The 18,451-nt window shown below is 47.2% G+C and overlaps 1 protein-coding gene across 2 annotated transcripts in view; it reads right to left on the reverse strand.

Annotated features, from left to right (window-relative positions):
* DENND6A (DENN domain containing 6A) overlaps window positions 1-18,451 on the reverse strand; it is a 1,713,534-nt gene that overhangs the window by 91,872 nt on the left and 1,603,211 nt on the right. For both annotated transcript variants that reach the window (XM_069643682.1, XM_069643681.1), the window contains one exon: window positions 15,116-15,218. In XM_069643682.1, the coding sequence (XP_069499783.1) occupies window positions 15,116-15,218 (103 nt within the window). The remainder of the gene's footprint in view (window positions 1-15,115; window positions 15,219-18,451) is intronic.

Below are 18,451 nucleotides of genomic sequence, written 5' to 3' on the forward strand. Positions count from 1 at the left end.
GAGGCATCTCCTGAGTGATGTGAAGGGCATCCGTCAAATGGTAAGGAAGGGCTATGGTTGAAGTACGTATAGCCACGTTAAACATGAAATGATTATATCCCCAAAACAAGAGATCACTCACTAGCAATATGTTTCGTAAGCAGCGCTTGGCGATCCTCTTTTTGCAAGAGACTCATAAGCAGGGGGGCGAATATGCTATATCGGGGAAGGAAATGGATAGGAATTTTGGGGCTTCGCACAGGGATCGCAAGAAAGAAGAGGTGGGTATCTTACTGGGGAACACTTTTAAGATGACAAAAATACAGGCCAAGAGGGTATTTGGAGGCTGATTTCTGGGGATAAAGTGATTCTATGGGGAAAAGTGACTTACCATGGCTACCTTATATTCTCCGAATTTGACACAGTTGGGGTTTTTGCGTAGGTATTCTGGATGTTGGAGGGCTGGGCAGAGGTGGCCACAATACTGGGGGAAAGAGGGGTTTCAATCTGGTGGCTGATCCGGTGTTAGATTGGTGGTGTGCTAAAGGTGGGTGTCCAAAAGTGGCGGGACCAGAGAACACTGCCTTCAGGAACCTCCTGCAGGACCATTATTGGGCTGACGTATGGCGGGGATACTTCCCGGGTACGAAGAGTTACATATTATTTTCACCCCCACATCAGACCTTACCAGGATAGATTTGTTGCTGGTTCCGCAGGACAGGGAGGCTGAGGTGGGGACGCCTACGGTCTGGTCAGATCACGAGTTGGTGGTGGCGGAGTGAAAGATAAGGACCTCTAGGTGGCAATTCCGCTGGAGGTGTAATAACAGTCTGCTGAGGGACCAGGATTTCCGGGATTTACTCGGGAAGGAGGTGCAGGCGTATTTTGAAGTTAATGACAATGGGGAGACAGGTATGACAATGGTCTGCAAGGCCACCAATGCCAGGTTTCAGGGTCTCCGCATAGCAAAGGGGTCACGAAAGAAAAGAGGGCTGATCGAGGCCAGGCTTCGGGGGGAATTGAAAGTGTTACAGTCACAACTCCTATGTAGGGGGGGGGGTCGATAGGGGAACACTCTTGGATGAGATGAGGGATAAGAGGCAGGAACTCCATACAGTGTTGATAGAGTAGGTGGTAAAGAAGATGAGGTTCATGAGGCAAAGGTACTACGAACGGGGTGACAAGTTGGTAACGCTTTTGGCAAACAGAATGAGGGGGGTGTAGGGTGGAAAGAAGAGTAGGCGGAATACAGGGCACGAATGGGAGTATGGGGATTACGGGGAACGAAATGTCTTCTCTGTTCGCTAAGTACTACAAAGAGCTCCATGTCAGACCAGCAGAAGCACAGGGGATGAGTTGCAGGGTTATCTCGCAGACCAACGGCATCCTAAGCCGACATGGGCAGAGAGCTAGGTCCGGCAGGGGAGGGGGGGGGAAGGGAAGGAGTGGGTGGTGGTGATCGCGCAGGTGACATGGGAAGAGGTGCTGCAGGCCATCCAGAGATTAAGGGCTGAGAACGCTCCGGGGGAGGATGGGTTCACAGCAGACTTTTACAGACAGTACCAATCTTTACTCGCTGCAATGCTGGCAAAGCTGTTTAACTTGGTTGTTGGTTGTGGGGGAGGGCACGATTCCATGGACGTTCCTTCGGGCCTTGATAACTGTCATCCCGAAGCCGGGGAAGGATTTGACCAGCTGTGCCTCGTAAAAAGGGATCTCTCTGCTAAATGCTGATGCTAGAATCTTTGCCAGGGTCCTCGCGTCTCGTTTGGAGTCTTGCCTCCCACGACTGATTCACCCAGACTAAGCTGTTTTTTTGATGCACAGGCAGGGGGAGGACAACATGCGCAAAACGCTTCACGTTCTTAATGCTGCGGTGAGGGAGGGGGCTCTGCTGCTGGCCCTGGATGCCGAGAATGCCTTTGATTGGGTGAGTTGGTCCTTCATGGGGGAGGTCCTCGCGACCATGGGGATGGGCCCGAGATGGACGGGGTGGATGGTGGCCGTATATTCCAGTTCTACAGCTAAGGTGGTGGTCAATGGGAGTGTGTCTCAGGCTTTTCCGCTACAGCAGAGTACGCGACAGGGTTGTCCACTCTCCCCGTTGCTTTATGCACTGGTCATGGCGCCCTGGGCAGCGGCGGTTAGGGAGGAAAAAAGGATAAAGTGGGTCCAGCTATGGGCAATAGAGTGTAAGATCAGTCTTTTTGTAGGCGATATCTGCTTTATATTACTGAGCCGGAGCGATCGGTCCCCCTGCCCCCGTTGGAAAGCATGGTGCAACATGGGAAGCTGTCTGGCTTCAAAATTAACTTGGAGAAATCTTTGGCCATCATGGTAGGCGGGGCTGTTGGAGGCGGATTAGATCGAAAGGTTGCCGTTTCGGGTTTCAGAGGACGCCTGTCGGTACTTGGGGATTCAGGTGACACTTAACTATAGTGATCTCTTCACCAAGAATGTCCTGCCGTTGAGGGCGGCCGTAAGGAATGACATGTAGAGGTGAGCGAGATTAGGGCTATCTTGGATGGTGCGCCTAAACTGCATCAAGATGGTGGGGCTGACCAGCATTTTTTTTTTTATTCCAGGTGCTCCCGGTTGTGATCCCGCCATCCTTTTTTGCTGAGGTGAAGACGGCTATGCTAAAATTTCTTTAGGAGGGGGCAAAGCACAGGGTGACCTACAGGACTTGGTCTTACAAAGGACGATCTACAATAAAGCGCCCCAGCTTCACGTCATAGTGGAACGCGTCACCACTTGAATCCGCTCTCCCACAAACAGTTGGTGTCAATGAACAATGCGATACTAGCTCCGGTTTCACTGGGAGAATGGCTGTGGGTGCCCAGATCCTGTATCCCGCGAAGGGTTTTGCTCCACCTAGTGTTGGAAGTTTTGTGGGTTACATGGAAGGAAGGAAGGAGGGGGGGAACAGATGGCTCTCCACGTGGCCTTCCCCCTTGAACAGCATGTGGGCCTCCCCCTTGAGAAAGATAGGGGTGCGACTAGCATTCTCCGGTAGGAGGGGTGGCTCAGTAGAGCTGGACAAATGGGGGAAGGAGGTACTTTTCTCTCATTGAGTAAGCTGGAGGAGGTTCTGAACCTGGCTAAGCTGTTGCCATTCCGATAGCTGCAGCTGAAGTGGGTCCTGACAGACGCCCGGTCCGTGAGAACTTGAGGAGGGAATTGGCAGACTTTGAGCAGTTCCTGTTAACAGGGACGGGTGCTATGGGACTCATTGCTGGATTATAGAAGATAATCTTGTTGGCCGAGCCCAGGGACCGACTTCCGGCCAGGATTAGATGGGGAGAGACACGGAGGATGCGCTGTGGACGCAGATCTGTAGAAGAGTTGTGCGCTCAACGATGTCCCTGCAGTATAGGCACCAAGCGTTGAAGTTGATACACGGATGGCATTACACGCCGGCTAGTATAGCGAAGATGTGTTAGGGATATGACCCACGCTGTTGGAAGTGCCAACAGGAGAGGGGTGACTATATGCACATGTGGTGGGTCTGCCCCAGAGTGCATTCATACTGGAGGGAGGTTTTATCATGGATCAAGGGGATTGATGGCATCCACAGGGAGCTCTCACTGTGGCTTCTTTTTGGGGAATTGTTAGAGGAGGAAGAGGAGGTTGAGGGGGGCATATGCTGCAGATTATGTTGGTCTCGGCTAGATGATGTTTGGCGCAACTGTGGAAGAACCCGTGCATGCCTGTAGAGATGGAGTGGGTGGCAAAGATCAGGGCGATATATGATATGGAATACCTCACGCATGTACTGCATGAATCCCGGTTTAATATTGAAGGCCTATGGCTCCCTTTTTTTGAGAAATATGCACACTGAGGGAAGTAGGATGGTGAGGATTTAGTGTTGAAATGGGCGGAGGGGAATGTGCCTTGTCCTGTTTCATACCGGGGATGTCTTGTGGGAACAGAATTTACTCAAATTGGACTATGCTCTTGACTCGAAGTAGGCAAACCATTTACCTACATGGCCAGCCAACAGGACTGGAAGGTTGGCAAGTCCAGAAGTAATGCTGGCCTGTAGGATTTTGGAACTGAATTTCACAAAAAGGGGGGTTACCCCGAGTTTGAACTTTGTGACTTGCTGAGAACCTGCTGCATGAGGGGTCAGCGGTGGGAGGGGGGGACATAATGGGCTTGGTTTTTAAGGATGGGATTTAATGAGGGTTTGCAACACTTTTGAAAATGCCAATAACGTTCAATATGGAAAAAAAAACATCTCTTACTTGTATAAAGCAGGATTGGAAGGAGTTGATCAATGAAGGCAATTGTGATTCAAGATGATTATTGGACAGGTCCCCGATGATCAGCCTCAACATTAAGCAAATCTGCCACTAGGAACCACTTCAGGATAGGTATTTATCCATTTTCGAGATGAGGGATATATGGGACTTCTCCACAGAAGCAACTGTATGATGCACAGGCAGGGGGAGGACAACATGCGCAAATCATGCGACCCTGAAAAGGAGCTATCCTTAAGTATAAACAAGGGCGCTGAGGTCCACAATTAGGTACCCTCCCAAAAAAGTTCCTCAACTATTTTCTTCTCCACAAGAGCACCCACACAACCTCACACACCAGAAGAATTTAAGAGGTCCACCAAGTGAGAAAATCAGATTTTGTACGAACGGACCAAAAAAAAGTCTGAAAAATGCTACCACCAAAGGTTCGAACACCAAAAGTTTGAACCTTTGGTGGTAGCATTGTAGGGAAGAATAAACATTTTTAAAAAGACTGCGGGGACTGCTGGGGTGTCCCCCGCAACACCCCGCTCACTATACTGTGTGATAAGGAAAGTAAATTCCTATAAATATCTGGGCTATGAGTTGTGTGGTGATAAAGGAACAATTAACAAGCTGGTAAAAAAGAATAAAAAAGCAAAAGTTATGGCCACACTTGCAGCAGTTATGTCCTTCTCTAAAAAAACGGCTGGGTATAGCCTACTTGGAATCATTAATATCTATAAACACAAGCTTGTGGCTATGTTTTTGTATGCTTTGGAGACATCATTCTCGGATTGGTCAGATTGGGCTGACGTTACGGAGGCATCATATGGCGGAGACTGCTTGGTCTGTCCAACATCTACCCCTTTGCAGGCGGTTCGGTTGGAAGTGGGGCTCATCTCTCTGGCCACCCAAGTTGACCATAACAGGGCTAAACTGTATGTGAAAATTAAATTTGCTTTGGAAAGCCCTGGAAGAGGGTAAGATGGAGGCTCTTAACAAATTTAAAGAGAAAACCCTGCAATTGTTTGAAAACATCTGTTGGACTCCTAGGTGGGAACATGGTGAAGGTGTGGTGTTAAAATCTTTGAAAAATGCCATTGAAAAGTGGGACTGGGTGACTAGTCTTGACAAGGTTTCTTCCATGAGTTCCCTATATACCTTTGCAATGATGCCTTTTATCTATAAAGAACCTCAAAGATATCTCTTTCTTATGCATTCACAGATTAATAGTAGAATCTTCATGGATATTAGATTAAACTGCCTTAATGTCCTGGGGGTTCGAGGATCATTGATGGGTCTACCCATTGAAAAAAGGATATGAAGACTATGTGTGGACAATGACATGGTGGAAACAGTGAGACATGTTCTTACGTGTTGTAATTCGATGAGATCTACCTATGACAAATATTTTGATAAACTGGACCGTGAATACACTGATATTCAAAGTGAAAACTTTTGGTTGCGCTGTCTCTCCAGGAGAAGTAATTACTTGATCATTGCCATTACTCAGATTTGGAAAGTGGCAAAAGAACGTTTATGTAAATTTGAAGCCGAGGTCAAACTGTTAATGGACCTTGAGAATGTAAGTGAACAGGGTTTTGCTTAGGTATTGCTGATGTAGTTGCCACTTGCTTTGTTGTCCCTGTTGTATATATTGTTCCAAGTTTGTGTTTACTTCAGTTTTTATTGTTTTATCTGTAATGATGAATTTAATGGATATGTCAGTTTTGTTATTTTTATGTTCTTTTATTTAGTTTGTTTTGTGAAAAGTTCTTTGAACTATAACAATAAAAAAAAGAAGTTGTGGGGACACCCCTGCAGCTCCTGAAAAAAATAAATGGACCCTGTGGCACCGGTTCCCGATCAAGTGAAAGGGAACTGGCGCCGCAGGGACTCAGCCTGTAAAAAAGGTAAGTAGGGTTTGTTTATGTTGGGGGTGTGGGTGAGGGTGTGTTGTGGATGTGGGTGGGGGTGTGGGTATGTAGCGGTTTTGAATGCGTGTTTGCATGGGAAATGTGCGAACCTTTTGTGGTTCACACATTTCTCATGCAAACTTTTCTGTCGCAGGCTTTTCCACGACGGAAAAATCATGCAGATCCGAGAAATCAGAATAGCAGACAATAGTCTGTAGAAGAGTGTTGGAGTGTCATCTAGTTCTGGACTTTGAGGCTTAATTTCAACTAATATTTCTTCATTAATAGGTTGGTCTAAGCCTCTGCAACTTTGGGAGACTAGCTAGAGCTACATCTTTGGAAAATGCATTTTGAGAGACTAACAAGCACGCATCTTTGTATTAGTTTAGTAAACACATTTAATAAACGATTCCAGCTTCCCCAGATTCAGATCTAATGATCTTGGTAAATTTACTGTTTCGTCTCGCTGTCTGCTATCTGGCATGAATCGACTTAAGCCTACTGCTCTGATTACAAAAGCACTGCTTACTCCGCAATAGCCGATCTTCCAACTTGTTTGCATGTTTAACTGCCCCCTAATTCTGTAAGCCTGGCCCATGCCCCCTTTATGTTCCATTTGCGGTTGTTTCCTTAGCTCCAGCTCAGCTGGGGTGCTCCCATTTTCAATGTGAGAATCTCTATAAATGTGCAATTTCAAAGTCTCCTATAATGTACTCTGACCCGCTGGTCCTTTGTTCTCTAAAGTCACTGGCAATAGTATCCAAGACGATCCCCCTATCTAAGTCTCAAAAAAGGTAGTCCTCCAATTTGCAAACCTCTTAGGTGAAGCACTGAAAGTTGAATGTGATTATAAGTAGGGAGTAATTGGATATAGAAATAACCAGCATTTCAGCAGATATCTCTCCCTGTCTAGGATGTGGGGAGGATAAGCAATGGTCTACTAATATGTAAGGAGAATAAGAAGTCACAGTCTAGTAGCTGCATCATCGTGCAGGCATCAATCAGGTTTGCTTTGGCCAAGGATCCTAAAGAGCTGCAGGCATCACCCCTCCTAAACTACAAGCTTTCGACAGTCGCCTGTCTTACACAAGATTAATAACTAGGTGCAAGTTCCCTGAGCAGAGCCCAAACCCCTTACTACAGCTGTCAATTTCAGTCAAGAACTATTTTAAGACATCTTCCTGAAAGTCATTTGGTGAACAGTGCAAGGGAAACAAAAGTGGACTGAATGCAATTTACATCAAATAAAATAAATTTTATTGTGATGTATTCTATGAGGAAAGGAACCAATAAGAGCAGGGAATATTCAAAATACAAAAGGTTAGTCGCTGATAGGCTTGTTACACTGGGCACATGCCAACAAACATCCAAAGCAAATTGAACATTCCACACAGTTATTCTCAATACCGGGCAGGATGGCTCCTCTTAATTTCAATAACTGGAGGTACTCTTCGTTCATTGGTGTTGTAATGCCTAGACCAGCTAAGGTGGCCCCTCTCCGCCGTTTTCAACCTCGCAGACTCCCTTCCGAACCTTGGTTCACTGATCAACTGAGGTTGTTGCGCCTATGGCTGAAACAACTAGAGCGCAAATGGCGTCTGGGCTATGATGCCACCGACAAGCAGCGGTAACGGGTTGGTCTCAGCATATTCTGCGGCTATTCCCACAGCAAAAAAGCTCTACTTTGCAGAACAAATTGAAACTGCTTTAAATCAACCCAAGACTCTCTTCTGTAATGAATTTTCTGTCACCTACCAAATGTACGTCAGCTATCAGACCAACTCAGGAGTTGTGACTCTTTGTCAGACTTTTTCATCACTAAAGTCGAAACCATTTGTGTGGTTCACACTTCTCCATCGGGTAATCTGTCCACTTTTCAAGATGCTGATTACCCCAGGCCTTCGTGGTCTCATTTTCCGACATTCTCGGAAGACATGGTCTCCAAAGCCCTGATGAGGGTTGAGTCCTGCGCCCCCTCCAATGCACTTCCTTTGGCAACAGCTAAACAGATGAAACAGCTATCAGCCAATTTTCTAGGCAAAATTACCACTGCTGTCAAACTTTCCTGCCAGTCGGGATTTATTCCATCCGAGCTTAAGGCCGCCCTTGTCATCCCTCTTTTGAAGAAACCATCTCTTGATCCTCTCTTCTGTCTAATTTTCATCCTATCTCCCTCCTACCTTGTCTTATGAAACTGCTTGAATCACTGTCTCCTCTGTTATCTTCCTTTGTTGAGTCATCCAGGATGCTCGGTACAGCCCAGTCTGGTTTTCGCCCTGGTAGGGGGACGGAAAGTGTTCTGGTCTCCGAACAGGACGACATGGCCAGTCTGGTTGACAGGTTGGGGAGTGGGGGGTGAGAGGGAGTGGGTCGGCGCCCTGATTCTTTTAGGTCTCTCAGCGGCGTTCAACATTGTGGATCATGCTACCCTGTTCACCTGCCAGGTCTAGATTGGTGTCAGGGGTCGGGTATTGGCCTGGTTCGGCTCTTTCTTGGAAGACCGATCCCAAACTCTCCCTCTTCCCCCCCTTTCTTTCTAAATCTTCTCATCTTAGTTGTGGTGTCCCTCAGAGTTCTGCTTTGTCCCCCATCCTCTTCAACAGCTACATCTTTCTGCTGATTTGACTCATCCGCGCCTATGACATCATGTGCTACTCGTATGCAGATAATACCCAGTTACTGATCCGCCTAGATCTGGATCAGACTGAGGTGTCTGCATGCCTGCATAAATGCACGACTGCCATGGGACAATGGATGGGGCAAAACTGGCTAAAACTGAATGGGACAAAACTGAGGTGTTGGTGGTGGGTTTCCCCCCCAATCCTTCACTATGGATCTCCTACTTTTGGACTTCCTCTTTGGGCCCGCTCCCGGCTCCTTCTACGAAACGTAAAAAACTTGGAGTTATTATGTCAGCCAATCTGTCTCTGGGCCCCCAAGTCTCCTCGGTATGCCAGCAGGGGCACTTCCAGTTGAAAATCCTTAGGAAAGTGCTCCACCTGATTCCATCCCTGCTGCGTCCACCTGTAGTAGCAGTGATGATTCTGAGCAGGTTGGATTATTGCATTTCCCTGTACCTGGCACAGCCTAAGGGGATGATTGGCAGATTACAGCGTCTCCAGAATCTGGCAGCCAGGCTGGCAACTGGCACTCCTTATGGGTCCCACATACCCCCAGTACTCCGTTCTCTCCATTGGCTTCCGGTACCTCTGTGTTAAATTTGAGGGTTACATTCCTAACCGCCCATTGTGCTCACCTTCAGCAGGTTTGCCATCTGTGCCCCCTTTTCTTAGTTCGCGACTGGGAGGACGTGCCTTCTCTATCACAGCGGCACAACTGTGGAACAGTCTCCCATTGACTCTGAAGTCACTGTCTAATCATCTATCCTTTCGGAAGGCTCTTAAGACTTATCTTTTCTAAACCTGTCACTTCTCCAGGCTTTTCCGTGCCCTCTTGCTTGTGGTCCTCCACCTCAGTGCCAAGATGCCTTCGGGTGAACGCGCGCTCTATAAATAACTAACATAACATAACAGATCTGCATACCAAAATGAAAAAGATGATCTGTTTCTTTGGCTGTCCTTATCCCATGAACTGTGCTGGTTGCTCATTCACAGGGACTGGATTTTGAAGATCAAGTCTCTAACCCAGGAGTCTGCAACCTGCGCCTCTCCATATGTTTTGGAATACAACTTCCATGATAACTCACAGTTGGCTTTGTTGGCTAGTCCCGGGTTGTAGTCGAAAAGATATGGAAAGTCAAAGCATGCAGATCACTGCACTAGGCAAAGACGGATCCCCTAGACTTTACTTGACCCTCAGCCGATGACGGTCTACATCTTGCCCAGCTGACATGGGTTTATTTTTAGGCAGACCTCATACCTCCAACCAAGGGCACTCATCACTTTTTCAAACTGCAGTAGGTGCGGGTGACAGGCTCAATTCTTATTCTTGTAATTTACACCTGGGCACAATCCAGACTTATTGTGGTCTTCGGCACACAGTGAGCCCCTGGTTCAAGAATCCTTGGCTCACACTGCGAGGCAATTTGATATTTTGTCACTGGCGGACTTGCCAATTCCACCTAACAGTTCTGTTATCCGTCTGGCTTGCTAGTGTCTCTTGGATCCAGTTTCTATTAGTCTTTCTGGTCTGGCAAGAGTTCTTTAGTATCATTTGGGGTCTTTCCGATTCCACCAGAGTTGGTCCTTCTCGGGCAAGTCACACTTGGTTCTCCTTAATCAAGGGTGATTAAGTGTGGGCTCAATTAACTTATATCACAGATGAGACAACTGCCCTGCCCCGCCCCACCACAGACGTCACTAACTCTGCCTGTCACCTCCAGTCATTCTCTCGCCCCTTTCGCCCTCTTCATTGTGCCAAATTTGCCAACTAGGGTATTATGTTTTCTCCTTTTTCTGTGTCTCCATTTTCTTTATTCCTCTCCTCACTCTGGAATCAGTTTACTTTCCCTTTCTATAATGTTTTTCTAGCTACTCTCCCCCTCCAACCTCATAACCCTCCAACGGCAACATCACCCTGCCTCGAATTTTCCGCTCCTTTGTCTACATTTCCTTTTTTCAGCCTTGGAGCTCTCTCTCCTTGTGCCTCTCCTCATTCTAGCTTAGTATTCTCACCTGGAAACCGACATACAACTGCGAACATTAGGTCCCACCTTATAGCTGTGCCTGTGGGTAATGGCTCCGTTTTTCAAGTGAGGGTTTTCAGCGTGTTTTAAAATTGGGTACTTCTAATTGACACATGGCCTGAGCCCCAACCGTGGTGTGTTATAGTTAATGGATCCTGCAGCTCCGCAAACCAAATACAAAGATCCAAGAGCCATCTTAGTGTCAATGATCCCTGTCATGGTGAGTGTTTGACTCTGAAATGGTTTCCTCGCAGATCTGTCCCTCTGATCAACCCTGAAAGCCGGGATCTCTGAACTTATCTTCTTTTTAATTTTCAATTTTTTTATTTTATTTTAGTTTACAAAGTATACAAACACCAAACATCAGACTAAACTAGACAAAGAACTATATACAACATAATCTGTACATGCAAATAAAATTCCCCCATGATACCCCCCCCTACCCTCCAGGGTCACAAAAAGGACATCATGAATCTATTACAATGAAAGACATTTCCCCCATATCTTCTCAAACCGTCCAAGTTTCCTTTCCCTTCTATATAACACTCTCTCCATCTCTGCAAAATTATGCATTTCTGCAATCCAGACCTCAATCTTTACAGGTATAGCAGACTTCCAACCCGATAAGATACATTTTTTCCCCCCATCATCACACCTCTAAACATCCATTATTTCTGGCATACAGTGAGGCCATCTAATCTCTCATAACTTCCCAGCATCAAGGTTTTGAAATCAAAATCGACTCTCTCCGGCAGAACTTTCTCACAGATCGTATCAAACTCCAACCAGAATCCTCTCACTCTCCTACAGTCCCACAACACATGATCAAGGGAGCCAGTTTCATGCACACATGCCCAACAATCAGAATTATCCATTAGACCTCTCTTCAGCTCCGGGGTCCAGAAAATCCGATTCAAAATCTTAATCTGACAAGATCTTTCTGTGAGCTCCAAAGAACAAAGTCTAACATTCCCACACATCTTTGATGGGAGCTCCTCCGGAATATCACTTCCAATCCTCCGACTCCATTCTTCCCTCAAAGAGCAGGATCTCTGAACTTACTGTGTGCAGCAATCTGCAGTCCAAGTGGCAGGCTGCCTCCTAGGTTTTGTCTAAATTGCTGAGGTGTGCAGATGGTGCTAGTAAGACTACAAGTCTCTAGGCGCCTCTGCTGCCTTTTTGGGTTGAGGGGAGGAAGATTATTATGTGACACCTACACAAGGCGGGAAGAGGCTAAGGGTGGACACCATATACGAATTCTGGGTTGCCTTCATGTAACAGGTGGTCTTCTCCAGCCCCCAGGGTCTCTCAGGGTCCTGACCAGGAGGCTGCCACAGTACACAAATACTACAGTCAGGATGCTTTAAAAAAAAAGAAACAATCACCTTATCTTGGCGCACCTGGTATGTCAGAAACGGGAATGCGCTGGTTTGGTAGGCATGTCTTAGCCATCACCAGGCATGCGTTTGTCTTGTAGCGGAAGGAGGAGGCTGGGAACAGAGCTTGGGACAGACTTGGTGATTTAGCATCATCCTGATACCGAGGACAGTAAAAATCTGAAAATTCATACATGTTCGAAGAATTGTATAAAATCTCCCAAGAACTGACCTATCTCCAGCAAAGCAAGCTAGAACTCATTCCGTCTGAAATTATTTGTTACTTCCAAAGAAAAGGCTTGTGCAGTTCACTGCCCTTATGCCTCTACACTTTCCACTGCATCATCAATGTACTCTGACCACAAACCAGTAAGCACGAACACCTTTTGACGACTAAGACAGCCATATCTGTTTGATTGTATCAATTTCTTCACAGTTTTCGCCCAGTCCTTTTAGCATGTGCCGGGTCGAGTTGTTCCTAGCTGGAACAACATGCTCGAACATTCAAGCGCAGTCTGGGCCATTCATGGCATGCCTAAATGTGCCCACGTGTCCAATGCGCGGAAGACGTTACACTGACAGGATCACGCACAAGATCCTGACGTCATTTAAATGCCATACCAATGCCTGTCCCACATAGCTAAAGGATCGAGTGACGATACACGAACTAGGGTGACAGCTCCACCCCTCTGCCTTCCCCACCTTTGCCCTGCCTAGATACAAGCTGGTGCGCTTTGGAAGGGACATCATTCGACGTCCAGGCTCCTCTTCATTGGAATTAACTTTCAGGGTTTATACGTCGGACTGGTAATCTGGTACTATTCAAGAAGCAGATTAAAACCCACCTGTTCAACCTCAACACAGGTTAAATTCCGTACCGCCCTGTTTCTCCCGCCTGACTACCCTGCCTGATCAATGACCCTCCTGTTGTCGCGTTCTTGTTTGTCCTTCATGTGCGCGCTGAGGCCTATGGGCATGTGGCACGTAATAAATATTAAAATAAATGAATACCATTCACCAATTTAAAGAGAGATTTTTCCTACTTAAATGTGAGAGAGAAATAGCGACCACCCCTCCCAATACAGGGAAGAAGGGCCTACTAGGGTGACCCCAGAGCCAGCCCTGTCCTAGGCAGTCCCTGGAGCCACCTCATGCCCCATGATTGGAATGGCGAGTACAACCTATCACATGATGCCTCCAAGTACCTTTTCTGGCCAGAGTTTTCTTTTTTGCATTGCAGACCTGCATGTTCCAGAAGCCCTGGTAGAGAGGACAGAAGGGGAAAGAGGCCACGCAAGATGAGAATGTCTGTTTTGTGTATGCCACAGTGGGGACAGAAGAAAATATCAATTAATGGATTATCAGCAACTGGGAAGGAATCTCTTCCTGATTTTATATTGTGAATTTGCAGATAAGCCTAGTCTGGGGAGTGATAGCTTCAAGCAATTGAAGAAAGTAGTCTAAGGGTATATCATTTTCTTAAAACTGAGAAGGCAGGAGTAAAAGGACAAGAGATTGAGGTGGTCTCCCTGATAACAGAGGATGTGATTTCCATTGAGTCTGAAAGGATTGCAGAGGTGCAATACTAGAACTTCAAAGAGGGCCCCACATAGTATGGATGACATGTGCAATTCTGGTAGAGGCCAAGCAAGCCGGACAGCAATCCACATGCACCTTTATTAAAGAGAAAAAGTGAGCAGGAAGGATCAGTCTTCTTTCATTCAGAGAACGCTGTCCCATTTGATCCTCAACTTCCAACCTGATGTTGCGTCTATTAGTGTTGTCTCCTGATGGCTGAGATTAGAGAAATGTAATCTTTTTATAATAGCAATCAAAGATGTTCCAGAAATAGCCAATTAGGCTTAGCCCTTGTCCTCTGGGCAAACAAACAGAGATCCAACACCATCCTTTTTTTAATGAGGCAGCAGTTGCCACCAATCATAGGGCTCTCTCTGTGGCTCTCCTGCCCTTCCACAAAACGATCAGCCTAGCAGACAATCAGAACGCTGATTGGTCGGAATAGTAAACGTCCATCTTGGCAATATCTACTTGGCAGATAAGTGCTCTAAAGTGGACACAAGGAAATGGCAAACCTGAAAACACAAACAAAATAGTGAATAAATATTGTCTAGGTGCTGACAAGGTAAAGAATTTACATCACCTTTGAGTCTGATATTGGGTTTTGAAGGTAAGCACATGTTTCCTTCGCAGATCGGTACCATCTGTTTTATGGAAGATTTGAGATATTCTGCAAACTCTCTTCAGCTGAAAGTCTCATCAGCTGGCCTTTGGAATGCGATGGAAACAACTGCCACTGATAATTGACTGTCTAGAATGATGTAGGGGACACTTAAAAGATATTGGTCAAAATGCTTTACACTTAGATTCCAAAATACCACCAGAAGTGTTCACAACCTTGAGGTCTCGTGACCTGTGTCTCAAAGGAATATTGTGCACCATGGCGACAACTGTGCTGGTCCTGGTCAGACAATAGCAGTCCACAGCGCAATTCATTAGGCAACCAAGTGTCTCGACCAGCCCGCTCACGTTATTAAAAATTGTATACATTTGAAAGTATAATTAACCCCTCAAGTGCTAAGGACGAGTATGCCATTTTTGCAAAGACTTGATTAAAGCTCAGCAGTTAAGGGGTTACACATTCTGCTAAAACTCTGTTCCCGTTAGCATGATTTATCCCAAACACGTACCTATTTAAAGCTTCTCTCCTACCTGTTATATATTTAATAGCAGCAAATACAAACCATTACTTGATTAAGGACTTAAAGAATGCTGTAAGTTATTGTTTTATAACTTTTAGAACCAGTTAAATGAATGCATGCCGGCCAAACTATGGCTTTTTATTGCAAGGCGTCATTTAAATGTAGATTTTTGTGGCTATTCAATACAATATCTAAATGCAATTGGAAACCATTTGTCATAAAAATATATCCTTACCTCATCACAAAGGGCTTCTAAATGGAGTGCTTCAAGCTTCTGTGTCATCTCTTTCCGACGAGTTCTAAACCAGCCATCAAAGTTCAAAGACTTGAGAAAATGTCTTAAAAAACAGAATGAACATATTAAATGTTAGTTCAAATGGGTACAACAATGTCACAAGGTGACGTCTTACTAAATAACCTTAGACATTTGAAAAGGACCTTTTAAAAACAGTTGTCTAAAAGCAGCGATAGGTTACCAATGCTACATGTCCCTATCTTTGCCTCAGGTTCAGAGGTCCTTTGTTCAGTTAAGTTAGGAAGAGGATAGATTCCAATGAGCGGAAGATAACGGGATTGATGACTTCCGGGGCAAGTTACTTACCTGTATCTATTGCTCTCCAGCATGGGTCTGGCATGGATTCACATGCTCATGAATATTCCCTGTCGTCAGGCCGGGAATCCTCAGTAAAAGAAAAAAACTGTTTCACTTTCACTTACAAACTGTATTACTCCTTTAAACCAATCACTGTCCTCTGGGTCATATTGCCCCCATCCAATGACAGTCTTCTACCTAAGCCCCTCCTCTGGCAGCCATCTTCAGATTTGGTAAGCACGTAAAGTGGCAGTATGACCAAGAGCCGCCGCAGAGGGGACCATGGAAGGCTTTGCATGTGAATCCATGCCAGACCCATGCAGGAGAAATATTTACTCACCGTAGTGACTTACGTACTTTTAGTCCATAGTCCCCTTTCCCCCATACTGTATGGGCGTCCCTCGCGAGGAACGGGAGACGGAACCTTTTACACCAGAAAAATCATCTTCCCCTTTAAATATAGAGGCACAGTCCTGGGAGCATGCGCTCGCCTGCACCACTGCTCATTCCCCATTGACGCGTCGACAATCTTCAGAATTGCCTAATGACACCAGTATAATTAGGGGGTAGGATGGTGGGACATATGGAGGAAAGGGGACTATGGACTAAGAGTACTTTAGTCACTACGGTGAGTAACTATTAATTACTGTTACGTCCCGTTGCCTTTGCTCAATACTGTATGGGCGATTACAACTGAATGTAGCCCCAGGGTGGAGAGGAGACGCTCCTTAAGAAAACAGGTTTCTTAGAACCAACTGCCCGAAAGCCGCGTCTGACCTAGAGGCGGCGTCAGACCAGTAGTGCTTACAGAAAGCCAAAGGGGTGGCCGAGGTAGCCACCCCGCTGATGATCTGCCATGACACATGCTGTTGGAATGTGATGGCCATGGCCTTGGCTCTGACCGCATGGGCATGCAAGTTAGCTGGCACCGGCTTGTTCTGACCCTCGTAAGCCTCCTTGATGGCCGCGACCATCCACCTTGCTATGGAGGCCTTAGAAGCCTGATAACCAGGCCTTGACCCACCGAAAGTGACGAACAGGGCGTCCGACTTGCGAAAGTCCTTAGTCCTGTCCAGGTAGTATTTCAGAGCGCATCTGACATCCAGATAGTGCAAGACCCTCTGAGGCTCAATCTTGGGGTCGGCAAAGAACGTGGGTAAGACAATCTCCTCGTTGAGATGGAAGGAGGAAGTCACCCTGGGTAGGAACGAAGGGTGTGCTTGCAGGACCACCTTGTCCTTGTGAAAAGTGGTGCAGGGCTCTGAAACCACCAGAGCCTGCATCTCGCTGAATCTGCGAGCGGAGGCGACGCCCACGAGTAGAGCTGTCTTTATGGTGACCAGCCTGATGTCCGCGGATGCCATTGGCTTGAAAGGTTTGTACGGCAAGGCGCCCAACGTGACATTGAGGTCCCAAGCCGGGTGTGGTTTCTTTATAGGCGGGTAGAGTCTGTGAAGGGCCTCCAGATGTCGCTTGACCATCGGTTTGGAAGAGGGGACAAGGCCCTCCTCTGAATTCCTGTAAGCCCCTATGGCTGCCTGATAGGTGCAGCATGTGTCCACCTATATGCCGGAGTGGGGGAGGTGTGCTGAGAAGGAGAGCAGGTCGTCCAAGGTGCACCTAAGAGGGTGGATCCCCTTAGAGTCAGCCCAATGACAGAATCTAGACTATTTACTCCTATATTGGCTCCTAGTAGCCTTGCTTCTAGCACCCTGGATGATCTCTATGTTAGCTTGTGAGAGGTGCAGGTGTTTCAATGTGACCTGTTCAGGTACCACGCTGCGAGGGCTAGTTTGTGAGGGGCAGGGTGGAGTACCCTGCCCCCCCTGCTGAGCCAGGAGAGTAGCCGGGCCCAGCGGGAGGTGATGGGTGGTCTATCCGATAGGCTGAGTAGCTCGGAGAACCACGGTCTCGCTGGCCAGCAAGGAGCTATCAAAATGATGCTGAGGTGGCGAGATTTCTTGATCTTGCAGATCACACTCTGGACCCGGGGTGTGGGCGCGAAGGCGTATGCCGTAATGTCGTTCCACCGTATCTGGAATGCGTCGCCCAGGGAGCTGAAGCCCTGACCCTGCCAGGAGGCAAAATGCCGGCATTTCCTGTTGTCCCGGGAGGCAAAAAAAGCCACTTGGGTATGCCCCCATCTGAGGAAGATCTCCTTCAGTACCAGGTCGTTCAATTGCTACTTGTAATTGCCCACCCTCTTGTCTGCTGGTTGGACTCTGCCGGGAGGTGGACTGCGATGAGGTAGATGTTCTCCAGTGCCCACTCGCACATGCTGACGGCTAAATTGTACAGTGGAGGGGATGTGGTACCCCCCTGCTGGTTGAAATAGTACATGCTGGTGAGTTGTCCATCTGGATAAGCACTGCCTTGCCCTCTATGAGAGGGAGAAAGGCCTTGAGAGCCATCCATATGGCCTTCAATTCCAGCCAATTGATGTGGGACTCCTGCTCCTTCTGAGTCCAGACACCATGGACGCTGTGGCTGTTCAGAGTGGCTCCCCAGCCCTCTAGGGAGGAGTCCGTAGTAACGGTGACCTGAGGGACCGGAAGGGCTTGCCCTGCCGCAGGTTGGAGTCCGCAGACCACCACCTGAGGTCCGGGTGGAGAAAGGGAGAAATGTCGACTGGCTCCCCTTGGGAGCCCTTCTCCTGATTCCATGAGGCTGCGAAGTGCAGCTGTAATCTCCTAATTTTGAGCCTTGTGTGGGGTACGGCCAACAGGACTGCCGCCATTATACCCATAACAGATGTTGGTACCACCAGGCTGAGGTCACTGCTCTAGAGAGGAAGTGAGAGGTGGCATTCTTGATGCCCGCTATCTTGTCCTCCGAGGGAAAGACTCTCTCGGAGCTCGTGTGCAAGATGATGCCCAGGAAGGTAAGGGTCTGCATGTGCTGCAGCTGAGGCTTCTCGAGATTGAAAGTGAACCCCAGGTCGTGGCGTGTATTCATCAGTGCGGAGGAGGTATGGTGAAC

The sequence above is a fragment of the Ambystoma mexicanum genome, chromosome 2p, assembly GCF_040938575.1.
Source record: "Ambystoma mexicanum isolate Mex_15411 chromosome 2p, UKY_AmexF1_1, whole genome shotgun sequence".
NCBI classification, from domain to species: domain Eukaryota; kingdom Metazoa; phylum Chordata; class Amphibia; order Caudata; family Ambystomatidae; genus Ambystoma; species Ambystoma mexicanum.